The 27,554-nt window shown below is 42.0% G+C and overlaps 2 protein-coding genes across 3 annotated transcripts in view; one reads left to right on the top strand and one right to left on the bottom strand.

Annotated features, from left to right (window-relative positions):
- Positions 1-801: 801 nt before the first annotated feature.
- LOC110088366 (serine protease 27) lies at positions 802-26,402 on the bottom strand. 2 transcript variants are annotated; one of them, XM_073004506.2, is made up of 6 exons: positions 17,261-26,402; positions 14,518-14,642; positions 13,482-13,644; positions 12,156-12,430; positions 8,324-8,493; positions 802-6,086 (listed from the first exon to the last, which is right to left on the bottom strand). In XM_073004506.2, exons 2-6 carry the CDS (start codon positions 14,582-14,584, stop codon positions 5,868-5,870), a joined length of 894 nt encoding a protein of 297 aa, XP_072860607.2. In that variant the 5' UTR covers positions 14,585-14,642; positions 17,261-26,402; the 3' UTR covers positions 802-5,867. The 2 variants fall into 2 exon arrangements, with proteins under 2 accessions (XP_072860607.2, XP_020666248.3); XM_020810589.3 differs by having other exon boundaries at positions 17,341-26,402.
- LOC110088358 (serine protease 53) overlaps positions 17,346-27,554 on the top strand; it is a 39,706-nt gene continuing 29,497 nt past the window's right edge. Inside the window, exons 1-3 of the mRNA XM_078378761.1 lie at positions 17,346-17,403; positions 20,363-20,579; positions 23,707-23,882. Of these exons, the coding sequence (XP_078234887.1) occupies positions 17,346-17,403; positions 20,363-20,579; positions 23,707-23,882 (451 nt within the window). The remainder of the gene's footprint in view (positions 17,404-20,362; positions 20,580-23,706; positions 23,883-27,554) is intronic.

Here is a 27,554-nt window from a genome sequence, read left to right as displayed (position 1 = left end):
TTAACGTTTCAATAACTCAACTCTGATACATTTTTTAGGAGAAAGAATAAAAACATTTATTTACTTAAGTTGCAAACAGATCAACAGCAAACACTACACACCAGCTAAGAACTGAGAGGGAAAAAGAAGCACTCTGTGGGAGGTGGGAAGGAATGGTTGGTTAGTGTTGGATAGATTGACAGTCACCCAGCAAGTATACAAGGTTGTAAAAACTCCAACATTATAACTCCCAGCTCTCTTCCTCTTCTAATCTACTATCCATGCCTGCAAAATCTCGAGGAAAGGAAGACCAAGGAGTCTTGGTTTCAACCATTCCTTCTCTGCTCTTTCTATTTAATTATTAACTGTTTATTTAAAACATTTATAATCCATCCTAAATCACAGGATCCCAGGGTAATACAGTCATATAGAATTTATTTATTTATTTATTTATTTATTTATTTATTTATTTATTTATTTAGTTAGTTAGTTAGTTAGTTAGTTAGTTAGTTAGTTAGTTAGTTAGTTAGTTAGTTTTATACCCCACCCATCTAGACCAAAGGTCTACTCTGGGCAGCATTACAAATTTAAAAGCAGTAAAACCAATAAACATGCAATAAATCCAAGATGGTAAGATGTGAATTTAAGATACAGCAGGAGAGAAGGCCTGCCCAAATAGCCAAGTCTTGAGTTTACTTCTGAAGATACCCAGAGAGGGAGCCAGACGGATCTCCATGGGCAAGTTGTTCCAAAGGCAAGGGGCCACTGCTGAGATGGCCCAGTTCCTTGTTCTTTCCTTCTGGACCTCCCTCGGTGTTAGGCCCCTCAGTCGCCTGGCCTGGCTGGAACAAGTGACTCTGGCAGAACTGGGTGGGAGAAGGCAATCTGCCAAATATAGAGGTCCTAAACCATTTAGGGCTTTATATGTAATCATAAGAACTTTGAAATCAATGCAGAAATGAATGCCAAAGCAAGGCGGCCAGCATGGGGGAAGTATGTTGGTACCTTTTCACCCCTGTAAGAAGTCTGGCCGTCACATTTTGTACCATCTGATGTTTCCATGTCAATCTCAAAGGCAGCCCCATGTAGAGCACATTACAGTAAATGTTTTTTAAAACACACAATGTTTAAAACAGTTGAATATTAAAACTGTAAAACACAAAATTCAAACATTAAAACCATTGTATTAAAACCTGTGCAGGCAGGTTTCTAGACAATTCTGTTGAACAAATTTCTGCTTCATGGCCTAACAATGTATCATTTCTTGAAAAAAAAATGCCCTGGTATTCATCCCGAAGCAAATACATTTAATATTTATACAAAGACTGTGCTTGGACAGGAGAAAACTGGTTTATCATGGAAGAAGCAGGTGTGGTTATTTTCAGGGCTCCCTAGCATGAAGCTTAGTAACCCAAGGGCTGAAGCACTATTCAGAAAAATGAAACTTTTATATTTTTACTTATTTTTTACATATAAAGGAAGAACACTGACTTTTTCTATGGTCTGATAAGGGCCTAAGCTTGCAATAAATGGCCAGGAAGGAGATCTTGGGTTTATGGTCTAATCAAGGGGTAAAATGCTGCGAAAAAGGCAAATTCCACATTGGAGCTCTTTGGAAATAAATTGATAACAATGCTGTTGGTAACATAATACAAAGCTGTGGTGTTCTTCATTCTGGGTGGTATAAGATGCTGGAGAATCTGAGCAGTGGAGCGCTACTGCACATTACTCTTCCTTGTGCACTTTCTGTAAACAGCTGGTTGGCTTGTGGATCAACAGAAGGCTGGCCTAGAGAGGCCTTTGGGCTTATCTAGCAGGATTCTTATCTAGTCAAATATAGATGAGCAACAGAGGCCATTTCCACATTCTCCCGGTTGGTTGAGGTTGATCAACACACTTAAGCTAGTCAATGGCATTCCTACCTCTTGAGGTCATATATGCTTCCATAGGAAAACCTGAATGTCCCTGAATTTCATACCTGATTCCTTATGGGAATGATACGTCTGCTCCCAACATAGGCTGCTGACCTTCATTGACATCACCAGTCTTTCCAACCAAGAAGATATATGTCTTCTCTGGATTGCACTGTAAATTCTTTAGTGGCAATCTTCTAATGCTAGTTCACCATCATGGGTATTCATCCCAAACCCTTGGAGAACTGTAGTTTAATCTTTCTTGCTTTCCTCAGTCTTCTTGCCCATCTTTAAGTAGAAGGGGGCAAAGTTTTTTATAAGCCTGTCAGGAACACAGGAGGATAGAAAACTGGCTGATGCTTAAGTAAGACTGTGCATCTGTCTAGCCCTATATTGATTGATTGATAAGTCAGTAGCTTTTCAAGGTTGAAGGGATGTGGTGGCGCTGCGGATTAAACCGCTGAAGCCTCTGTGCTGCAAGGTTAGAAGACCAAGCAGTCATAAGATCAAATCCACACGGCGGAGTGAGCTCCCGTCGCTTGTCCCAGCTCCTGCCGACCTAGCAGTTTCAAAGCATATAAATGAAGGAGATAAATAAGTACCACCTTGGTGGGAAGGTCACGGCGTTCTGTGTCTAATCACGCTGGCCACGTGACCACGGAAACTGTCTTTGGACAAAAATACTGACTCTATGGCTTGGAAATGGAGATGAGCACTGCCCCCTAAAGTCGAACACGACTGGACTAAATGTCAAGGGCAACCTTTACCTCTCAAGGATTCTGGTAGGATTACCAGCCTTACTTTGCAGGATGACTGCCATTGCCTTTCCTAGCACAATCCTTGAATACCCTAGTAGCTTCCCATTCCCATTCAAATTCTACTCAATCTCACCCTGCTTAATTTTCAAAATCAGATTGAATTGAACAAGCTTTATTACTTAAAATCTTAGACTACTATTGTGGCCAAAAATCCAGGCAGGGGAAAAAATCTGTGGGAATCTAATTATGGTTCGCAGTGTAAGAACAATGTGGTGTTTAGGGATACATGGAATCTTCCTTTCTGAGCCAAATAAGGTTGAAGGGGTTAGAAGAATAGGTAGTTTGTTACCTGATTGGCCTTTTCTGCTTCAACTTTGGCAGAACTGAATGCTCCTGCATTTCACAGAACAACAGTTTCCTTTTTTTTTCTGCCAGGGACAGAGGCTTCATTGACCTGTTCTTGACCCTGATATTTGCTAGTACATTTCTGCATGGTCCTTTATAGCTATTGGGGAATGAGAGGTAATGTTGAGAAGGCTACTATCCTGGCCAGAAAAACCAGCTGACCACCTGTTGCTTCTGCTGCTGCGGTGAATGTATGCTGGATAGCTCAGTGGTTTAGATATCTGCTTGGGAGTTCAGTTCCCCACTGTGTCTCCCTGAGAGGGTCTGGATTTGATGATCCATAGGGTCCTTTCCAGCTCTGCAGTTCTAAGACTATAAGTTGAACTATGGCTATGTACATTATCTGATTTCTATAAGCCTGCATATTTACTATTTATTATTTATGGAATGTCAGTAAGATGCCTTTATTTAAAGCTTTTTGGCCTCAACCCAATTGCTGTTCGCAACTACGACAAACTCTTTGGGTCAAAGGGATTTAAGTAAATGGTGCCTTAACAGTTGATTCAATGGGTCATCTTTAGCCACGACTAGCCATTGGATTGTAATTATTAATTAATTAATTGCAGCCAAATTACAGTCACATTTTAGATCCTTGCTGATCACGTAGCCAGCAGTTGAAACGCACTGGGACAATTTTGTCAGGAAATTATTATGGCTAATGATAAAAAACAACACAGTGCTTTAAAAGTTGTTTTTAATTCAGTACTGCTTAAATATTATCTCATTTGTTCAATTGTTCAAAGTCCTCTTGATATTTTCCAGTAGCTTAAGGCTAATCACATAGAATTTTCCCACTCAGCAGGACTTGATGACAGAAATGGAACAATGCATGAAGATCTCTGCTGGATTTAAACCAAGGGCCCATATAGCCCAACGCTCAGTTTTTCACAATGGCAAAGTCCATGGGAAGACCACAGGCAGGAGAAGGTGCCACAAATCTTTCAGCAGCAACATATATCTAAACCTGAAAGTGATATTTATATATTTATTCAAAATAATTATTTCCCACCTTCCTTCCTAAAAAGACCCATCGTGGCTTATATCATTAAAAAGAAACTACAATAAATTAAGAGCTAAAAACAAAGAATTATTGCAATATTAAACAAGAATTAAACAAATATATGAAAAACCCTAAATAAAAAACAGAACTGAAATCATATCTAAAAGCAACAGATTTCAAAAAGGCAAGGCACAACAAAATCCAATTTTAAACCCCGAGGGAAAGCCTGACTTAAGAAAAAGGTCTTGGTTTGCTTGCCGAAATTCATCAAATATGGGGTCTTTGAAATAGTTTGGCCATAAGCCATTTAGGGCTTCGTAAGTTAAAACTAGCACTTTGAATTGAGCCCGGAATGAATTGGCAGCCAGTGGAACTGCTGTAAGGATACAGTGGACCCTCTACTTAAGGAATTAATCTGTATTGGAATGGTGGCTGCAAGTCAAAAAGTCTGTAAATTGAATCTCCATTGACCTTCAATGCACTGAAAACCAATTAATCCCATAACCAGTGGTTTTTATTTTATTTTTATTCCATTTTGGGTTTTTTCTGGTCTGTAAGTCGATTCTCTGGCTGCAAGTCGAATCTAAATTTTGCAGCCAGAGAAGTCTGTAACTCGAAAAGTCTGTAAGTCGAGCTGTCTCTAAGTCGAGGGTCCACTGTATGCTGCTTTCATTACTATTAGCCTTTCCTCCCTGAATTTATCTGATCATCCTCAAAGCCACTTACATCATCCCATTACAACAACGTTCAATTTGTTCATACTTCCCACTTTCTATTTAAACAGTCATTGATTCATAAAAGGATCATCCTCTTCCACCAAGACTGCTAAATTTGTTTCGTAACATTTGGAGAAGGTAGCCATGTTACCAAGGTACAAATTTTGGTTAGACATTTCATAACTTCATATTCGAGTTCTTTATGATCTCTTTGGTGGGTACCAGCTTGATGGGGTGCTTTGTTGATTTTGTACAATTTTACAAAACAACTAAACCTTTATTTCTTGGCACTGATACCCATCATTTGCTTGTTTCCAGGTGTGGTAGTCTGTTCTTTGCTTTCCATAGTTATGATAAGTACAAAGAATTAATGCAGCTATTCTGTGGGTTTCTTTTTTTCTCTTCTACCACACATTTCAATCTTTTGTTGTCTAGTTCTCAAGCCAACTCCATGACTGGTTGGTTTCCTGCTTCTTATATATTCAAATGATTTTTCTTTGTCTTACTGTTTATAATGTATGTGTGTTCTTACTATCTACTTGCAGGAATTTTTTTTAGTGTGTACATGCTAAAGTTTGTGGTTTTTTCTTATCTTTTGGGCAAGACACCTATTTTTTTATGGAAATCTTCTTGCTTCTTGCCTCTAAGACCTTCACTGAATTTGCTCATTAAACATACCAATGTCCTTTTTGACTGTGGTACATTTCCTGAGCTAGAGTATACAGTTAATAAATACATTTATTTATATACACAGTAATCAAATTTCTATTGAGTTTCTATGCCAGAGTAATGCAACTAGCATATGCCTCAAAGGCAGATTGCTGCAAATGATGAAGCTGCCATAGTATTTTGTCATTGCACTCCAGTTATGGGATGTGGTGCCAAAACCAGCTTCTTAACCAGTGACGATGCTCTGCAGAGATTTACACCAGTTGCATTACACTGGCAGGATTTTAGCCCACATGTTAAGGGCAAAGCAATTTTCTCATATCAGAAGAATCACACATAAAAATGGATGAACTGAAGAAATCAAATTCACAGTTGTGCATCACCCAAGGGTTAAGTTTATTACTGGGACATATTTAAGCAAAGTCTCTCACTGCAGGAACAATAAAAGAGATGTCAAGATGACTGCCACAGTGGGGGCATTTTGCAACCCGCCAGCCTTAACAGATTCTATCCATTTGGCATAGTAAGGCACAGAAGTGTAGACACCAGGGAAGAAAGGTCTGGCACATCCTACTCCCCAGCTCACAACCCCAGCCTGGATCCAACGTCCGTCAACTTTACACACCAGCGGTCCCCCAGAGTCACCCTGTGGAAAGAGATGAAGGTTGAAATCAAGCCGCTGTAGCAAACACTAGCCCTGTTCAGGCATGAGAAAGTGTGTGGGAATACTCCATATTCAGACCTAGACTACCCATGTGTAGAGGGGAACTCTCTCACCCTTCCCCTCCATATTCAGCGTCACCACCTCCTACATATGCAGGTTGATAAGCCTGAGGTGGGGCAGCTTCTGGTGTCAGGATTGGGGTTCTACATATGAGTCAGGACCCTAGAAAATCAGGGTCCAGGCTGACAAAGAGCCAAGCTCTCCTACTTCAGATTCATCACTATCCAAGTGTAGGAGGAGGATGAATCCAAGGATAAAGGGAGCAGGCAGAGCTGGAGTATTCCACCCCACACTTGAGTATTCTGCATACTTTCTAGTACCTGAATAGATCTACTCTGACATCAGATAAGGAGTACAGAATAGGAGAGAGAGCTGCCTGCCAGCAGCCTTCACCTCCTCCTTTTCCAGCAGGCGAAGCATCCCACAGTGCCGGAGCACTGCTTCCCTTGCCGAAGGACAGCGCGCAGCCGCCCAGGCAGGGAGGGGGATATGCCTACTTTGGCCCTGAGATGTAGTCCTTGTGGTTGCTGGACCAGGAGCAGCTCCGCCTTGACCAGGGGATACGTTTGGGCAGCTGGCATGAAGGAAGTGGAGCAATTCTGGATCTGGTAGCGCCACAGCCACCCCTTCAGAAGGGCGGGGCACCTTCGAGGGGTGTCACCGGCCCTGCATCTGCTGGGGGCCATGAGGTGGGAACAGCATCTGCTGCTGTTCACCACCGGGCAGGTCGGGTTGGAAAGAACTGGCGTGGTGGCCTCGTCTGGCACCCCAGGTGAACCCATTTTCTCGCTCGGGGGCACCGTGCGCGGCTTTGAGCACATGCAGAGTGCCTTGTTGGCTCTTTAAGCAGGCCTTCCCTCCTGTCAACACTTGACTTTTATTTCTTGCTTAGTTTTTTGTTTATATTTTCCACATCTTGATTAATATTTTATTGTCAATTTAATTGTTGTTTTAACCACTTTTATGAATAATTTTAATGGAAGCTACCCTGAGTAGACATTGTCTAGAAGGGTGGGATAAAAATCAATCAGTCAATTAATCAATTAATCAATTAATCAATTAATCCATCAATCAATCCATCCATCAATCAATCAATATCAATCAATCAATCAAATGATCGGCGCCTGTCATCTGGAAGAAAACATGGGTCTGCTGAGAGCAGGACCGATGATGACAAGCTATTTTGGAGGTTACTTTTTCACTGCCCCCCCCGGCCTGCACGCACAGGGGGCGTGTCACACTTGCAGACGAACGCGTTATACTCGTGGGTAGGCATGTGTGCAAGTGTGACATGCCCCTCCGCAAGTGCAACATGCCCACCCATGAGTGTGATACACCTTTCTGCAAGTGTGACATGCCCCTCTGTGAGCGAGACACGACCACCCATGAGTGCGGGGGTGCCCCCACCCCCAACCGGTCCACGGACCGAAAAAGGTTGGGGGCTGCTGCACTAGAGTCCAAAAACTGGTACACTGCTGTGAGAGTTGATGTCAGTTCTCTTGAGGCTGCAGTCTGAAACATCTTTGTAGCATGGCTTGGGATTTTTTGCCCCCCTCTTAGGACTCAAAAATTGCCAAATATTCTTTGATTGCACCCTCTCCAAGATTGCCTGCTTAGAAACTATAGTTTAATTTTGGCTGTGGCGGTGGGGATGAACAATACAAAGTAGGAAAAATTATCTTATTACTTCCCCATCCTTTACCTTGTAATGACTAACACTTTCTAGTTACTTTCAAAAGTTCGTTTAGAAGGGAATTTAAAAGCATTTCCAAAGAGGCCCCAATGTATTCCCCCCCTCCCCAAAGTTTTATGCTATTCTCTTATTAACTCCAACTGGATAGAGCAGTATGGTTTTATATTTTCTTTGGAGTTTTGTGAAATATTTTCAAGAGTAATACCAAAATTGGCCATTAGAGAGAGCCAAAGAGTATTTCGCCGTCTTTTTTTTTTAGTACTGCCAACTACAACAGAACTTTGCATCAATAACACAATAACAAACTGATTTTATGACGACTATGACCAACAGGCTGGTGCGAAAATAACAGCAACAAAATCTTTTGAAAAACATATTCAAAGCTCTGCAGCTGGGACAGGTTCTGGGAGTTATTGCTCAGAATTATACAACGGCTAAATGAAAGACAGTATGGAAAACAATTTACCTGACAGGAATCTATTCCACCTGTCATCCGACCAGCACAGAACATATCACGCTTGACAGGATTCTTACTCAGGCCTGCAACTGGGACACTGTTGAAATAAAGGTTGCACATATCTCGGTATATGAGTGGTATATTCAGCTCCTGGAGAGTCCGTGGGTATTCCAAGGGCGCTGGAGGAGAAAAAAAATGGAATGAGGTTTTGGAATACGGAACTGGGATATCTCCGTTGCATACAGAGTGGGCATTAATTACTACAGTTGTGAGCATGCAACTTCCCTCCCATGCATTCAAGGATTTACTTCAGTGTGTGATGGTCCTAAAGGAAGGGCCTGTTCTCTCAAAGTATGGCTTTTGGAACAGAGGGGAGCAACTTTGCCAGGAGGACTAATTACATCTCACCAAAGAATGTGACACATAACACTAAGAGGGAGACAAAACTGGGTACTGATTTGCATAGAACTGCATATGCTAATTGATACGTACAGATGTAAAATTATTTTAAAATAATTTAAACAGAATTACAGAGCATCTTATTCAGGTGGCAAACGCGCTGATCAGGTGATGGCTATGCCTGTTGACTTTCCTGTCCAGGTGCTACAGTGATTGGTCAACTCACTTCAAGCTACATCCCTGATTTCCCTATGTTTCTTTTCATTTCCATCAGCCAGGGGTGGGGCAGCCCTTCCAATGGAGGATATCTTCAAAATGAGGAATATCCTCTGGGAAGCCTGCTTGCATCAACAGATGATCCTTGGAATCTCTTGCAGCTCTACATGCAGAAGTCATGCATTCTTTGTATGCTCATAGTCAGCAGCAACATTTGTAAGCTTTTGGTTGTCAGGGCAGAGCTACCCATCATGGAAATGCTACAGGTATATTCAGCTGTGGCAGAGGTACACTAACCAACATTTTCACATAGAATCATAGAATCACAGAGTTGGAAGAGACCACAGGGGCCATCGAGTCCAACCCCCTGCCATGCAGGAACTCCATCAAAGCACTCCCGACAGATAGCCATCCAGCCTCTGCTTAAAAACCTCCAAAGGAGGAGACTCCACCACACTCTGAGGCAGCACATTCCACTGCTGACCAGCTCTGACTGTCAAGAAGTTCTTCCTGAGATTCAGGTGGAATCTCTTTTCCTGTCGTTTGAAGCCATTGCTCCTTGTCCTGGTGTCTGGAGCTGTGGAAAACCAACCTGTCCCTTCCTCAACATGACATCCCTTCAAATATTTAAACATGGCTATCATGTCCCCTCTTAACCTTCTTTTTGCAGGGCTAAACATTCCCAGCTCCCTAAACTGCTCCTCATAGGACACCTTCCAGACCTTTGACCATTTTGGTCACCCTCCTCTGGACATGTTACAGGTTGTAAACATCCTTCCTGAATTGAGGTGCTCAGAACTGGACACAATCCTCCAGGTGGGGTCTGATCAAAGCAGAATAGAGTGGCACTATCACTTCCCTTGATCTAGACACTCCTATTGATGCAACCAAGAATTGCATTGGCTTTCTTGGCTGCCGCATCACACTGCTGACTCATGTTCACTTTGTGGTCTACTAAGACTCCTAAATACCTTTCACAGGTACTGTTGTCTAGCCAGGTGTCTTCCATCCTATATCTGTGCAGTTTTTTCTGCCTAGCTGTAGGACCTTACATTTCTCCTTGTTGAAATTCATTTTGTTAGTTTTGGTTCAGGACTCTAATCTGTCACGGTCATTTTGAATTTTAATCCTGTCCTCTGGGGAATTAGCATCCTCTCCCAATTTGGTATCATCTGCAAATTTAATCAGCACACTCTCTATTCCTTCATCCAAGTCATTGACAAAGATGTTGAATAGCATAGGGCCCAGAACAGAACCCTGAGGCACCCCACTAGTTAACTCTCTCCAGGATAAAGAAAAGCTACTGGTGAGCACCCTTTGGGTTGGGTCAGTCAACCAATTACAAATCCACCAAACAGTAGCACTGTCTAGCCCACATTTTACTAGCTTCCTTGCAAGAATATTATGGGGAACTTTGTCAAAGGCCTTACTGAAATCAAGATATGCTACATCCACAGTGTTCCCTTCATCTATAAAACCTGTAACTCTATCAAAAAAAGAGAGATCAGATTAGTCTGGCATGACTTGTTTTTGAGAAACCCACGATGACAGCTTTCTAAGTAATAACAACCTGTCTGTTTAATGATCTGCTGTAGACTTTTTCCAGGAATTGATGTCAGGCTGACTGGGCAATAATTATTTGGGTCTCCCCCCCCCCTTTGAAGATAGGGACAACATTTGCCCACCTCCAGTCTGTGCTACCTGGTGTCAGGCATAACACCTGAATAGGGCTTTTCCCTAAAAGAGTACAGGTGGCTCTCCTGTGGCCCTCCTGATTGGCTAGTACAGTGCCCTAGTTAGTACAGCCAATGGTGAGGGATTCTGGGAACTGGAATTCAAAAACATCTGGAGGGCCTGCTGCTATTTTAGAAAGAGAGAAAAACAAATATAGAGAGACCAAGGATGTGACTACACAGTGGCAAAATATACTTTAGTCTACTGTGATCTACAATTTTTCAAATTGGATCCTTGCTGGTTTTCACAGGTGAAACTGCCATAGCCATCCAGAGCAGGTATTGTGTTGCAGGTGTCAGGAGGGACAGAGGCAGAGAAAGCTTTTTTTGCATGACGCTCCAACAGCAGAAGCTGCCTTTGATCAGACAAGGTACTAATTGGCAACTTTTTGTTTCTTTTTAAAATTATTATTTTTAAGTGACCTAGCGATAATCTGCTGCAGCACTGACCTGAAAACCATTTTTAAGAAAGAAAGAAAGAAAGAAAGAAAGAAAGAAAGAAAGAAAGAAAGAAAGAAAGAAAGAAAGAAAGAAAGAAAGAAAGAAAGAAAGAAAAGGTTTGGAGACAATAGGTGCTTGGTTGAGGGGAACCGACACTCCTGTGAGTGCCCCCTTTGGAGCAGGCTGTTACACGCAGCAGAAAGCGAAGAAGAATGATGCTGGCTGATTGGGGCAAATTTAAATGAATGCTGCAATCAGCTGAACACAACAGTCATGGGCTATATCACTGTTACTTGCTAGAGAATGTGAACAGAGTGTGATTGTCCTCAAATCCTCCTTGTGATCTTCCCAGAGGAAACTTGTGGGATGCTGTTTGACCAGAACACTGGACCAGACAGGTAAGTTCCTTTATGTAAAAAAAGAAAGAAAGAAAAGGAAAAGGGAAACAAAAAGAACATTGCAAGAGAAAACTATTTCTGTTACATATCCTTGGGGTAGTTCCAATACACCCTCCTGCCCTCATTGAAAGTGTGTAACTGATCAGATCCAGCCGCTATGTGATGCTGACTTTTCTGTCTGTGTGTTTTTGTCTGCCTCCCTCAATGACTCCAAGTCCTCGGGGGCAGTGGATCCATTCCAGGTTTCAGTTGGAATGTTCAAATAGCTCTCAAAGCTGTTGAATTTATTTGGAGAATATATACTTTGGTATCCTGGGAAGCTCCTGAATTGTTCAACCTAAAACTTCCACTGCGTTCTCCACCCCATGCAATCAGAGTTTTCATTCTCTGACTATGGGAACTTTTAAGGTTTTGAGACCGTTTGGGGAAAGGCCATCAAGTTTTTCCTAGTGGTCCCCAACCTTGGGCCTCCAGATGTTATTGGACTGCAACTCCCAGAAGCCTTCACCATCACCTCTGTTGGCCAGGATTTCTGGGAGTTGAAGTCCAAGAGCATCTGGAGGCCCAAGGTTGGGGACCACTGTGAGAGTACAGGGACATGGATGACATACAGTTTGGCACTTTTGAATAAGCGCCACCGAGAACATTTCTCACCATCTTCTCCCACACGTCCCCATCCAGTAACCCAGCAATTTTTGTTTCCAAAGAATTCTTCAGAAGGTTCTGGCAGGCAAATAGGGAGGATGTCACTGGTGAAATTCACAGGAGACTGAAGTTGAAGCAAAGCGATGTCCCCACTGGAGTCAGGGACGCCATTGTAGCCAGAGTGAATGACAATCTTTCGTACGTTGGCAAATACTTCACTGCCAGATATGTTAGAGAGCTGATACGCACCGAACACCAATGTATATTTGTAAGCGTTTGTGTCCCTGTGAACACAAGAGAAAGATGTAACAGGAAATTGCAAAGAGAAGCTTCTAGGTTCTTCTGAGATGTATTAAACCTTAGTCCCTGCTCTCTTAAGGGCCGAACGATACCAGCATCTGAATACCATCATCAGGTTTTCTTTTTGCAATCTCCCCCTTGAAAATGTTTGCCTCCAGGAGCCTCCAAGTTTGCACAATCTCCCCTAAAATATGGTAGTGGCTGCATTATTTTACCCCAAAAGTATTTTTTTTTATTTTTTTATTTTTAGACAAGAGTCATCTTCCAGTCTTTTCTTGGTTTTCTGGAAGGGCTTGTGTTCAACATGAAGGAAATGGGGTAGTGGGGGCAAATAGCTGCCCTTCCAAAACCCCTCCAAAGCTGGTCTCCCTACTCTAATGCTTGTCATTCATTTACAAAGTCAGAGCTGATTAGCAAGTAGAGGAAAAATAAGCCTGAGAGTTTTCTAGCAGGGTTGTGAAACTGAGGGGTCTTCCAAATGCAGTATTTTTTCCTACTTTAAGGTGCAGGTTGTACATCAATCTTACAGGAAATTTTCCTGACATCCAGACAACATTTCTTTTATTTCATTTTGAACCATTTCCCCCCACTAGTTCACACACCCTTTTTGTCCCTATCCAAAGCCAAGGTTTAGTTTTTTGATACCCCTTCATGCAGCTTAGCGCTATGGCACTTCCCAAACATTTTAGTTTTTGAAGTTGCCAGAGGTTCAGCTCAGTATTGTGCAGATCTGAAGAACTGGGGAAGAGAATTCTCTACCCACAATTTTTATCTCATACAACGGAGATGTGTCTTGTGATCATGTACATACACACCAATGCCACAACCGGTAGGTGAGAAACACTTGGGCAAAAAAAGGATTTGGATGGCTCTTACCTCAAGCTCAGAAAATGCACAAGCACTTGAGCGGATGGGAGTTATGCAAGTGTAATGCCACTGCTGAATTCAGATCATGGACTATGAACCTGGCCTTGGCTGCTACCTCTGGGGCAAAGGTTTATAATGGCTTCACAGCCACACGTAGCAGATACTTACCCATAGAAGCAGTGAGCAGCAGACAACACCCATTCTGAGTCTATGAGGGAGCCTCCACAAATAACACTCCTCAACTGTAAAATGCTGACCTGCCAGGGCCATGATCTAGGCAGAGCTGACTGGCCTCCTACAATCCGTGCAGAGTTGACTGGCCGTCCGCAGACTGCAGGAAGGAGAAGGAACAAGAAGGTTTATACTCATTGTTTTCAGCTTTTAAGATTGCCTTTCAATGATGGTGTAAGCCACCTTGAGTCCTTTTTAAGGAGAAAGGTGGCTTAAAAATATTTTAAACAAATAAAATAAATATACTAATAATGTACCGGCATCACAAAATAAATCTCTGAAAACATGAGAATGGAGCATATCAAGGGAAAAACTTTCTCAGTTTGGATTACTCGCCGAATTTAGGGCAGCATTTCCTGTGGTCGGTCCTCCTAGATTTAGAAACTATTTAATCTATTAATGGAATAATTAATATTCATTATCTTATTTCCCAACACAACGGGTGGCCCAGTACACGGGGTGAATCAATATTTTGATTTTCTGGGAACTATAATTCCCAGAATTCTTTAACCATCAAGGCATCATAGTCTAGAAAAGTAATTTTTTCTGAGCTCTACTCAGTATTACACCTATTTACATTTAATTAAACACCCCTTTGTTCATCAGGACTCCGGGTGCTTTTTGTCTGAGGGTTTTCATTGCTACTCATCAAAAGATTCTTCAGAGCAATTCCATTTCTCTGTCTTTACTAATTTTGTGGGGTGGATGGGGGGGGGAAGGAGATCTTTAAAAAGCAAAAGGAAAATATGGGTGAATGATAGGTTTTCTACACTGTTAAAAATCATTCAGATAGGGAGTTTGACTAATAGCTACCAACCATTAGCTACTGAGAGCTTTCCATGGGGACAAGGGAGAAGATATGACTTTAAGGAGTTTCATACTTTATGTTACAGAAATTAAATCTTGGGAACTAATTTCTCTTTTAGAAATTAAACTTTATACTCTTGAACCTCCAGCCCCAACAATAACACACCTTGTGCTGTGGTCTGTTGTAGCAGCCATATTGCCAGCAAAGAGAACAGAAGTGGTATGTTGGTCATCGCGTCTTCTACAGCCTTGTTCTGAAATATCCTCTGGATGGCTTAATTGCAGTCAGTTCTAGAAAGCAAGAGTTTGTCTTCATTCTTAATATCCTTTAGCAGTTGTGTTACAAGATTTCTGTTCAATTCCATTCTTATTTCCCCCCTTTGAATCTGGCGTTGGAACCCTGAAATCTCATGTTCCTGAATTTCTGGAATGGGAGGAGTGCCTAAATTGATAGCTGTCCTTTACATTCTGAGACAGGTTGCCCTCTTTTAGCAGTACTATCCTCAGGAAGGGTTGTCCGGCAAATCTTAATAATGAGACAGATTTATGACAAGACAGGTGGTATCTTAGACAGGTGGATGAGTGATTTGGTGCTGTAAATGTTAAAGCCAGCACCTTGAACTGATCCTAGAAAGTTATTGTCAACTGGTGCATAGGACTTTTTCTACTGGTGTAGTATTTTTTTCAATACTGGTCACCAGCCTTCCAGATACTCTTCAAGGGTAGCCCTGCGTAAAAGCACATTGTAACAGTCTAAGCATGATCCACGCAACAATTTAAATCATGACAACTGTAATCAAATAAGACAGAGTAAAGAATGGTTGCACTTGATACAATAAGAGTGAATTCCTGGCCATCAGCATTGTCTGATGATCTAGGAACAAAGTAGGATTAAATAGCACACCAATGCTCCACAGATCTTATGCATCAGGGAGACCATACCTTTTTCAAGAACAGGTTAAATTCAGAACCGCAATTCAGGCTTTCTGATTACCAACAAGACCTCTGTCCTGTTTAGATTGAACTTCAGGTGGTTTCACTTTCCTCTGGTCATTGGCAATGTACAGTGATGGATAATAAAGTGCAATGGAGTGAATGTCACCACTCATTTGCAGCCAATCAAAAGCCCAAAGAAACTGGAATAATGTCTTTTTTTACAGGGCCATAACTAGGGTGGAATGAGTAGGACTTTGCCCCAGGAACCAAAATTAATAAGGAAATGCAATCTAAATATGAGTTACTGGTGAACAGAAAATAAATGGCAATACTCTCCAGTTTTATTTACTTTTTTCCACTGGAATTCATGAATGTTGTATGGGGACACACACCATATTCTCTTTCTCCTTTTCTATGGAGGCGATTGTCCCTATATATCATCAGAGGGGGTGTAGGAGATAGTGCACCTAGCCCTAGGTGCCAAAATGGCTAGTTACAGTTCTGATATTTCATCGCCATTAGCTCGCATTTCAGAGACAAACATTTTCCACCTAATTATCTTTGCATAGTGGTTGATTGTTGGAACTAAATTCTTGCCTATGTTTAGTTAAAGCCAAAAAAATTACTTTCATTAACACTTTAGTGCCCCCAAACCTGCCAGAACAGAACACAATGGACCACAGCAGCAACGTCTGACTTAAATAACCCAACTGCATTCATGATGCCAATGGGACTCGATGAGACAGATACAGGAAGCCACAGATCATTCCCAGAAACAGCGTTTTAGTATCCATTCAAGGCATGAAAAAAAAGACAAAACAACAACGAAACCCCCAAGTGCTCCCAAGTAGGATAGCCTAACAAAATTAACCTGTTCTATCTGATTCAAGGGCACAGATGAAACCAGCCCAAAACACATCCAAGAACCAACATTTTCCTGTTCCAGGCAGAAAATTAATATTGAAAAAACAAAAATACAAAACAATAAAACCCACCCCTGCCTGAAATAGTGAATTCTATGTAGGACATCCCAATGAAATTCATCTGCCCCTTCTTACTATATAGGAGAGATGCAACCAGCCACAAAAGGCAGCTGGGAAGAACATTCGAGTACCCATTCTGGGCAGAAAATAGATATTGTGAAAAACAGCCGGGGACAATGACTTCTACGTAGGACTGCACAACAAAATTCACGTGTCCCATTTCACTAGAGGCGACAAATCTACCCAGCCACTAAATGCCGCCAGGTGCAACATTCCAATACCCATTTTAAGCAGAAAAAATCAATGATCTGAAAAACAACCCCCGAACTGTAACTTCTGCATAGGACAACTCATAAAATCCACCCATCCTATTGCACTAGAGATGACACATGCAACCAGCTTCAAACTGCCCCTGGGGACCACCGTATCCCAGGACCCATTCTGAATAGAAAATGGCACAACATAATCCAGAATGGTGACTTCTGAGTGGGACAACCCAACCAAATTCACCTGTCCCATTTGCTTATTTTAGCGGACAAAAAGTCTAGATCTTAAAAAGAGTCGGGTTTCTTTAACATAAGATGTAGTCTAGCACTAATGGCAAGAAGGATGCTCCAAAGCCTTCACAGAAAAGGTGCAATTTGGGGAGAGATTTGAATAAATTAATGGAGTTGATGTCTTAGACATGTTTGTGAAGGCAAGAGCAGGAAATAGCCTCAAATATTTACAGGAAGAGGAAAACTTCGTACAGGTGAATATTGGCGTTGTGGGCAGATGATCAAAAAGAGAATGTAAGAGAACCACCACTCTGCATTGTGCCTCCAAATTAATTAATTAATTTAAAATATTTTTACCCTGGCTTTCTCCTTCAAAGGACTCAAATGACTAGGAAGCCAGTGCAAAACAGAAACAATTGATGTGATATTTACCTCATGCAACCACAAATATTTTGCCTCGCAATAAGGAATTGGGCTCAGCACCCACCCTTACCTTTCCACACCTCCCTCAAAGACAGCAGCCACTTCAAAGCTTTTATTACACGATCACAAAGTGGATTTCTTGGGACTTACGGCTTATGCTTCAGATGATGTTCTACTATGATGAAAAAGATGAAAAAAATACAACTGCTCTTGGTGAGAGGTGTGGAAGCTCCTGCTAACCTCCTGCTCCTCCAGATCCGGCTGTGTTTGTTATTCAGGATTGCTTAGTACTGTACTTTGTTGGGTTGTTATGCACTCTTCTGGACTTCAGTTGGTGACTGGAAGTCACATCAGTTTGTCATTGGCAAGATTAATCTCATTTCAGTGCTGCTCTAAGAGTGGACCAGGTCTCCGTGCCCCACCCTTTCATTACAAAAGTATAAAGGTATTATTTCCTGGTGATGTATGAGGATCCAAAGTCCATCTGAGTTTCCTGCCTGTTGTTGTTTAGTCATTAAATCATGTCTAACTATTCGTGACCCCATGGACTAGAGCACACCTGGTGTTCTGTCATCCCTTCTCCTCTTGCCTTCACACTTTCCCAGCATCAGGGTCTTTTCCAGGGAGTCTTCTCTTCTCCTGAGATGGCCAAAGTATTGGAGCCTCAGCTTCAGGATCTGTCCTTCCAGTGAGCACTCAGGGTTGATTTCCTTCAAAATGGATAGGTTTGTTGTCTTTGCGGTCCAGGGGACTCTCAAGAGTCTCCTCCAGCACCACAATTCAAAAGCATTAATTCTTCAGTGGTCAGCCCTCTTTATGGTCCAGCTCTCACTTCCATACATTGCTACTGGAAAAACCATATGCTACTGGAAAAACCATAGCTTTGACTTTGCAGACCTTTGTCGGCAAGGTGTTGTCTCTGCTTTTTAAGATGCTCTCTAGGTTTGTCATCTCTTTCCTCCCAACAAGCAGACGACTTTTAATTTCGTGGCTGCTGTCACCATCTGCAGTGATCATGGAGCCCAAGAAAGTAAAATATGTCACTGTCTCCATATCTTCCCCTTCTATTTGCCAGGAGGATTTCCCTGCTAAGGTTTATAACTCACCACCACCACCATTCTTTATTATGATCACAGACCAGCATGATTATAAAATACATACAGAACATATAGAGAAAAACTCCTATAGGTAGTATATAAAACCTTATTTCAGGGTGATTGCAACATTTCTCTCTCATTCTCATAGCAATCAACAAAAATTTAGACACTCTGTCAGTAAGATAAGTGGACGCAACCTCTAAGTGAGACAGTAACAAAGCTGTGGGGCTACCGGGCAGAGAGACACCTATTATTGGAGAGATTAACTTGTTTTTACAATCATCATACATTCTGCAGTGAAAAATAATATGTTCAACTGATTCGATATCCCCATTTCCACAAGGACAAGTTTGATCATTAAACGGAATTTCCTTAAATCACCTATCTAGTAGAGCTGATGGCAATACATTAAAGCGAGGTAACATGAATGCTCTCCTATATTTTGGAATGAACAATGCATATAGAGCAATGAAGAACCCATAGTATTTAATTTTATTATAGATCAGTGGAAAGAAGTGTTTATTAGCTGCAGTTCATAAGTGCTGTAGGTCCAAGTCTCTGGACAAGGATTTAACCTTCAGGTAATCATGACTACCTAAATCTTCTACTGAGAAACCCAACTTAAATAGCTTCTTCTCCATCTCTCTCGACCATTGGGTGATATAGGTATCCTTAAGCAGTATCTGAATAGTAATGCTGGAGAAGTTGAAAATAGCTGAAATCCTGTTGTTTAGAGTAGCAAATCACACTATAATAGACTCAATGGATCAGTTGCCTCCTCTGTAAGTTCCATAGATTCAAGTGGACCTACTCTAATTGCAGTTTGTTTTAGAGTAGCTATTGATTTGCTTTTTGGCTTGTACCATAAGTTTGCAATGTTAACAACATGTCTGCTTTATATTGGCAGCTTAGAAGGCAAGACACAAGACAGAGTAAAGTTATAAATGTAGGGGTATCCACATTATTTTTCCTCCCACAATGATTGGTCCTCAGAGATCCATCCTCAGGACTCAGACAATCAAACTTTCAATGACCAGTTACAAAATGAAGCATGCTGAATGCAAGATATGGAGGAAATGAAAAACATGTCCTATGGCAAAAAGGTACCTTTCACCATTGGAGGGAATATCTCTGCAAAAATCTGGTTAAATGTACTGTCTAGTTTGACCCTGATTCTGGGGTGAAACATCCCCCAAAGTTTCTTAAAATGTATGACAATGTAAGGGAAGTGTTTGTAAATGACATGTTCAAGGAACTGTGTTATTCTGTACTACCCAATCAAACTGAATTAAATTCTTAACTCTATAGCTTGGAGAAATTACTACAATTCTCAGTATCCTGAACTCAGCCTATTCAGTAGGAGCTGCAGTCCAAAAATAATGCATCTGGCAAAGTATTGATAAATGCTTAAGACTTCTCAAATAAATCCCAGAAACATTTAACCTGATGAAATGTACTGAAAAAAAAGTTGTGGTTACAGGATGAATGTTGTGCTTTATGCATTCAGTGCCACCTGTTAACTCAGAAGAGAGAAGAGTCCTTTTTCAGCTTGAAGACTAAATTCAGTTGAGTATCAGACTGCTTTTGGGGACTCTGCATTTCAAAGGTGACCAGGATAGAGAAAGCAAGGAGAAAAAGAAAGTAAAGTAACAAGAGGGACGAACAGGAAGACATTTTGTTGGGTGAAGTTTGAATACCACAGTAGAACCCCATGGGGGATTTAGTTCCAATCCCCCAGCTGCGGACACTAGAAATAGCAGTTAAGTGAAACAATTTCCAGTTTCTTTGGTGCTCACGCTTTGTTGAGAGAGGCTTGCCAAAGGACTGGGTTTCCCATCATCCTGTTTGCAAGGGAGGCTTACCTGAAACTAGCAACTATTGCCTCCTCCCTGCCCACCCCGCAAACGTGGCTTCTCTATTCCACCAAAGCTGTTTTCCTTGGAGATGTCAGGCCACCAGTGCATTTCCATTAAGCCATCTGTACGAAGCATAGTCTCTGGTTCCATCCAGTGACCATTTCTGATAATACTCCTTGGGGAATGTGTATTTCTGGGTTTTGTTTTTGTTTTTTTCAGGCAGCAGACATGTGAAACTGCAGGCATTGATATTGCGGATGCGGTGTCCTGTTCCAGGCCAAAGCCCATTTCCTAATTTGGTCTCTGGCAAGGGATCAGGCAAGACGCAAACAGCTGAACCAAAGTCCACTTTTATTGAAAGCAATACAAAGTCAGCTGGGACTTCTCTTAAAAGTGGAGAAGACCCCGAAAATACAGTGTACAGATATTTCATAACGTAAGAAACGAAGAGCCATAAAGTTCTACAATACTGTTGGTCAGCATTATCCTAAAGTTTGGATCCTAAACCTAATTGGGCAATGATGCCAAGGATCACAACATTATTGGTCCCCTGTGGATATACGTAAAATGCCCCAATTCCCCCTTTGACCTGCCCCAGGGATATGCTTCACTGTCTGGAGGAATGAGCATCCGATCTTCCTTATCTATTTATAGGATTATGTTGCTTTCCTGGGCTGAAATGTTAATCTCTGGCTCCCTGCTGGTTTTATGTTTGACTATCTTCACATTAAGGGATGTGGTGGCCCTGCAGGTTAAAATGCAGAAGCCTCTGTGCTGCAAGGTCAGAAGACCAGCAGTTGTAAATCAAACCCACGTGACAGAGTGAGCTCCTGTCACTTGTCCCAGCTCTTGCCAACCTAGCAGTTTGAAAGCATGCAAATGTAAGTAGATAAATAGGTACCACCATGGTGGGAAGTGAATGGTGTTCCGTGTCTAGTCATGCTGGCCACGTGACCACGGAAACTGTGTTCGGACAGAACGCTGGCTCTACAGCTTGGAAACAGAGATGAGCACTGCCCCGCTGGAGTTAGACACGTTTGGACTAAATGTCAAGGGGAACCTTTACCTTTACCTATCTTCACATTGTTATCCTGGCAACGTTCCTAAGCCTGTCCATCTGGTGGTTCAAAGGTGAGTGGGCGGAAGGTGAGAGACAAGAAAAACCTTATACTAATGCAGGTTACATTCTTCTAATTACAGTAATTGTAAAAGTCTTTCTGCTTCTAAAACCGTGTTTGTGCATATCCAGGTATCAGTCCTACTGTACTTGGTAGTGATTCTGAACATCTTTTTGTAATAATCAGGATCAGGCGCATGTGTTATCAGTTGTTATTATTTGCAAAATTTAAAAATATTTTAAAAATCATTCATGTTAATTTAGAAACAGGGAAGTGGACACAACTTGAAAGTTAATTTTTGGGCCTGAGTCACTTGGTAATTCCAACTAGAGTAGACTTGTTGAATAAATAGGATTTTTGTTAAGTACTGACTCGAGAGGTTCCTCAACTCTTTTAGTGGGGCTACTCAGATTGAGCAGTTGGATTTAGGCCTTGGTGATGGTAAAATACAGCTTTCAGAATCAGTCCACCATGATTTTCAGTGGTCCAACCCCCCCCCCCCCCCAGCTTTTCCAAATTCTCCTAGTTATTCCTCCAAATCAGGGCCAAAAACTATTTTCAGGGGAATAACCTTCATTGCTTCTTTAATCTTTATTCCCCTTGTTCCGTTTGCACATAAGCAGTCTGTTCCAATGATATGAAGAATTAATCATTTCCTGTGTCACAAGCATATTGTAACTTATCATGGTATTCTGATTGTCAAGGAATTCTCCTGCATCAGCAAAAGAGAAAATCTTGACTCATAAGCACAAACTTTGCATTCCTCACAAGGGTTCTATGCAGAGTTTGGACATTTCTACTGTTGTCACTGATCCTAATCTACAACAACAACAACAACAACAACTACAACTACAACTACAACACTGTGAAGTAGATTCTGCCCTGTATCTCTGAGTACGTAATTACAGAGTAATTAGCAGCCTTTTCTTCTTAAGAGAGGGGTGCAAAAAAGATTCCAAACCTTTGTTGGAAGGATACTTGAGAACACAGTCTCAGGAGGACAGGATTCACCTCTCAAACATGTAACATCAATGTTTGAATTTTCATCTACAATTTTTTTCATTTTAAAAATTCTATTTGTATACTCATGTTATTTTTTTTTTTTTGAAAGCTGCCCAAATTAGTGGCTTATCCATTAAATGGTTAGTGGAGCCTGAGGAAGTGAGGTTTCTCCATGAGAGCTTGCAATTTGTATAATATTATAGGTAAAGGTAAAGCTTCCCCTTGACAATTTGTCCAGTCATGTTTGACTCTAGGGGGCGGTGCCGAAGACAATCTTCCATGGTCACACAGCCAGTGTGATTTAGACACAGAACACTGTTACCTTCCCACTGAGGTGGTCCCTATTTATCTAGTCACATTTGCATGCTTTCGAACCACTAGGTTGGCGGGAGCTGGGGCAAATGATGGGAGCTCACTTCGTCACGTGGATTCGATCTTACAGCTGCAGATCTATAGACCTTAAAGTACAGAGGCTTCTGCGGTTTAACCTGTAGCACCACCACGTCCCTTAGTATAATATTATACTGGTCCATTAAAAGGTATTGCCTGCCCATACGTTCGTGTAATCTTGGAGACCACATGCCTTTATTCTTGTTCTTTCTGGACTGTAATGTGTAGTTTGTAAGGGAAGATGTGTACAGTTCTGCTTGTGGATCTGATTAAGGAGTAAAGAGACAATTTTAAGATTAAAGAAAAGGCTTTATTACAGGAGGTCTACTGTGGGTAGGAAAGATACCCTTGTTGCTACACTAGCATGCTGTATGCTGAGGAAATAGCTGTTAAAAGGAGAAGTGGACAAAGAAGGAAAGAAGCACATTCTTGAGTCAGTGTAACAGGGAGAGAGGACCACCCAAAAGAGAGAAGAGCTAAAGTTACTCCGACTCCACTATTATACAATATCCCCAATATTGTTGCACCACTGAGCACTTCTAACAGTTCGGTCCTGTGTCTTCGGGTGTTTCAAGATGGAGGTCTTCTCCCATGAGCAATCTGGATGCCAGTACCGAGGAGCTACTTGTGAATGGCGTTTCCACAGTAAGAAAAAAAGATGAAAGAAGAGGTGGAGAAAAGAAAGGAGAGTTATGAGTGGAAGATTATCTCGTGTGAAGCCCCCTGAAAATTACATGCAAGAAGTAGGGTGATGGTGTGATGAAACCCAAGGTTGTTGGGATGCTGTAGGGATGGTTCCTGGAACATTGGCTTGAAGTAACTGAGCAAAGACATTGGCTGAGAAGATTGTTTCCATCACATTGAGGGTGTAATTGCAATGACAAATAATGCAGAAAATGCCTCTGGGTTGATATAGTCCAATTCCCATTATTTTCATTGATTACATGATGTATAAGTCAATGCAAGTCAGCCTGGAGCCCACGTTGCCTTAATTTGACCCCTCCGCCACAGGCTTTTACACTCTCTTTCTCTTTCTTTTTGTATTCACATCAGTTCAGCTGATATGACCACTGAAGTTCATAGCTTTCTGTTTGAAGCCATTCAACTAGGCTACAACAACAGTGGAAAGGCACGACAACAGGAAACTGACCGCTACTTTAACTGTGCCTCTTGGAAATCTGAACAGCTACAGCAGAACTACCTTAACAAACTGCAAGCAAGAATGTTTGGCAATTTCCTCTCTTTTTCTCTGTTGACTCCTGTGAATTTGCTTCAGCCAACCTCTCCTGTGTGATTTTACAGTGGATCCATTTGCATTTCCCCCTGCTGTTTAATTGCACCCTGAATGAGCTCAAATTGGGCTTCTTGATGATGGTGGAAACGTCATTCAGCTAAAAAGGGACTCTCATTTGTGTTCTGCCTCTGTTTGTACTGAACCAAGGTTTGATAAAATAATTTCTTGGCCTTTGGAATTAGCCATTTGCTCATTTATATGGCTGTACAGTTCTGATAAATTTGCACCTCCCTTTTGATTGCTCCATGAAACTTTGGTATTTTAATAATCTTACACATTCAGCACATCACAATCTTCTTAATTAATTTGTTTCCTTGTTGTTGTTTTTTGATTGACATGAGACTTCTGGTACCATAATAGTGCCTAGTAAGTACTAAGTTTTTTAGGATTGAAGTATGAAAATGGATGGATTTAGAATATGATTTCAATTGCCCAATTGTAAAAAAATCTCAGATAATCTATTTCTATGTATTGCAGATAGTTTAATAAGCTGGAAAAAATTAATCAGGATGTGAGCAGACTTCAGACTTTAATTGCTGACTGGACTAATTTGTTGTTGTTTCGTGGTTTAGTCATGTCCGACTCTTTGTGACCCCATGGACCAGAGCACGCCAGGCCCTCCTGTCTTCCACTGCCTCCTGGAGCTGGGCCAAATTCATGTTGGTTGCGTCAATGACACTGTCCAAACGTCTCGTCCTCTGTCCTCCCCTTCTCCTCTTGCCTTCACAGTTTCCTAACATCAGGGTCTTTTCCAGGGAGTCTTCTCTTCTCATGAGACGGCCAAAGTATTGGAGCCTCAGCTTCAGGATCTGTCCTTTCAGTGAGAACTAATAGGTATGATTAACTGACTTGATATGCAACAACTATTTAAAGATTTTATTTAAGATCTAGCCAGGGGGGCCTTTTGAAAGAGCCATCCCTCAAGGAGTTAAGAGGGACGGCTTGTAGACAAAGGGCCTTTTCAGCAGCTGCCCCCAGACTATGGAATGCAAAGTACAGGAGCATTGCCTGTGACGATATGGTGGTGCAGGTCTTAAAAGCTTGCACCTTTAGCCGATATTCTTCCTAATAGCAGTATTGCTTACCTGTGGACAGCACCCGCTCACGTGGTCCAGCATGAATATTTTTGTTTGTTTTTATTTTACTTCCTTTATTGTGCGGGTTTTTACATTTGGGCATGTTGGATGGAAACGCAAGCAAGACAACAAATAGAAACAAAGCAAGCAAGTTCCCAACACAACTACAAGAATCTTTTCTTCCTTAGGTTGTTAGGTACTAAGCGGGTGCTGGAATATTTTATTAGGGTCTAAGTTTCTGTTTCTATCTGGCCTCTTCTCCAGTGATCTCAGGAGGGGCGGATGACCTCTTTCTCCTTTGTTTTGTTCTTACATTTAGTTTGTATGGTATATCAGGCTGAGGGAAGGTAAGTGACCTAAGGATGGATCTAATGGGTGTCAGAGCCCCACAACATCTGTAAAGTGGGGTAGCCCTGCCATGTTGCTGGGTAAAGTCAGGCAGAAGAGCATAGAAATTCACTGCTTTTTGTTCCTGGCCCAGGGCAGCGTTACAGATGTGGGGCTCTGATTCTTACCACAAAGAATTTGGTTCACAGTCTGGGGGTACATCTTGACCTGGCGCTTACCATGGAGACCCAGGTAGCATCTGTGTTCTGTACCACCTATTTCCATCTCTGGTGGATTGCCCAGCTGCGTTCCTATCTTGATATGAGGGCCCTCACCACTCTGGTCCATGCACTTATAATCTCAAGATTAGACTACTATAACACACTCTATGTGGGGCTACCTTTGAGACTGATGCAGAAGCTTCAAATGGTGCAGAACGTGACAGCCAGACTTCTTACTGGGGTGAGAAAACACCAGATCTCCCGTACTCTGGCTGCCCTGCATTGGTTGCCTGTTCGTTTCCACACTGATTTCAAAGTACTAATCATGACATATAAAGACCTAAACGGTTTAGGACCTCAATATCTGACGGAATGCCACCTAGATCCAGTAGAATCATTCACTTTAGTCAAGATAGGTGGCTGAGGGAGCCTAATGCTGAGGGAGGCCCGAAGAGAAAGAGCAAGAAAGCGGGCCTTCTCGGAAGTGGCCCCTCACCTCTGGAGCAATCTCCCCCCAGAAATTTGCTTCCTTGCTGGGTGTTTTTAAGAGCCAACTCAAGACCTGGCTCTTTAGCCAGGCCTTCCCTCCTGTCAGTACCTAATTTATTTGCTATCTTCAATTGCATTAATGTTGTTGTTTTGTTTTATTTTATTATTTTTGAGTGTTGTGAGCCACCCAGAGTAGACTTTGGTCTAGTTGGTTGGGATATGAATTAAATAAATATACAGTGGTGCCTCGCTTAATGAGCGCACCGTATAACAAAGAATCCGTATAGCGATCCCTTTTTGGGGATCGCTATACGGAGCTGCCCCAATCGCCGCACTCACTTTGTGACGATTGGGGCGTCCGGCGGCCATTTTGGAGGCACCGAACAGCTGTTCGGCAGCTCCAAAATGGCTGCCGGATGACCCGAAATGCCCCCCTGTCAGTGTTTTCGCGCCCTCCCCTTGCTTACCGAGGTCGCGAAAACGCTGCGGGGGGGCATTTCGGGTCATCCGCGGCCATTAAAAACTAAGTTTAATGCATTCCAATAGGCTTTTCCTGCCCCGTACAGTGATGTTTTCGCATAGCGAAGGTTAATCCGGAACGGATTAACCTCGCTATGCGGGGCACCACTGTATAATAAATAAATAATTCCCATCAGCTCTATTCTTAGGTCATTGTCCACACTGACAATTATAGTCTTGATATTCTTGCAGTGCTGGCTGGATAACTCAGTGAAGTATCCAATCTGGCTTGGAGCCAGAGACTGGGAGTTTGATTCCCCATTGTGCCCACCGTGGCAACAACGAGCCCACAGTATATAGCTTTGAACAAGGTTCACAGTCTCAGAGCGCTCCCAGAAGAACGGAATGGTAAACTACCTCTGAGTTGGGTATATACATTTTTCAGTGAGTGGGTTCAATGGGACCTGGGAGCCAAGGCCCTGTGGGAAGGATGTTCTGGAAAATTGCCTGTGCTGTGGCACAGGAGATCTTCCTGGCCACCCCTCTTATAATATCTTGTCTCTGTGGGGTCCTCTGAGCTAGGGATTGATGGAGGAAGTTGCCATGGCAAAGACAATTTTTCTGGCCCTCTTTTCTACACTGCATTGACTTCAAGGACTTCTCAGAGCCAGGGATCGATCAGAAGACTGTGTAGCTAGCAAGCTATGCTAATTATGAAAGCTACAGGATTTTGGCCAGCATAAATGAAATTGCTCAATAATAATGCCTTGTGTACTTAGAGGTGTCAATGTGATAGAGAAAAAGTGAGCATCTGGAGGAGATTTTGAGGAGCTATAGATTGACCCCCCCCCCCACTTAAGTCTCAAGCATCTTAATGGTGACTTGGTTTTGTTGACTCATTTCCCTTCCAGAGGCACTCTTCATAAGTAAAAAGTTATTTGGTGTAATATGGTCCATCCACTCTGGGGATAGCTGTACCTGTTGAATTTAATCAAGATGAATGGGGGCAGAATTTAATTTTGTATTGTTTTGTTT

Source organism: Pogona vitticeps, chromosome 6 (genome assembly GCF_051106095.1).
Source record: "Pogona vitticeps strain Pit_001003342236 chromosome 6, PviZW2.1, whole genome shotgun sequence".
Lineage (NCBI taxonomy): Eukaryota > Metazoa > Chordata > Lepidosauria > Squamata > Agamidae > Pogona > Pogona vitticeps.
Note: the sequence above shows the minus strand (reverse complement) of the source record. Positions and strands in the feature narration are given on the sequence as shown.

What these genes read in the sequence shown, in the direction of transcription:
- LOC110088366 (XM_073004506.2), bottom strand. Translation starts at nt 14,584, where the DNA reads ATGACCAACATACCACTTCTGTTCTCTTTGCTGGCAATATGGCTGCTA. An exon ending in GCTGCTCACTGCTTCTATGG is followed by an intron (nt 12,431 to 13,481) that starts GTAAGTATCTGC and finishes TTGTGTTCACAG; the next exon opens with GGACACAAACGCTTACAAAT. An exon ending in GGGACGTGTGGGAGAAGATG is followed by an intron (nt 8,494 to 12,155) that starts GTGAGAAATGTT and finishes TTTCTCCTCCAG; the next exon opens with CGCCCTTGGAATACCCACGG.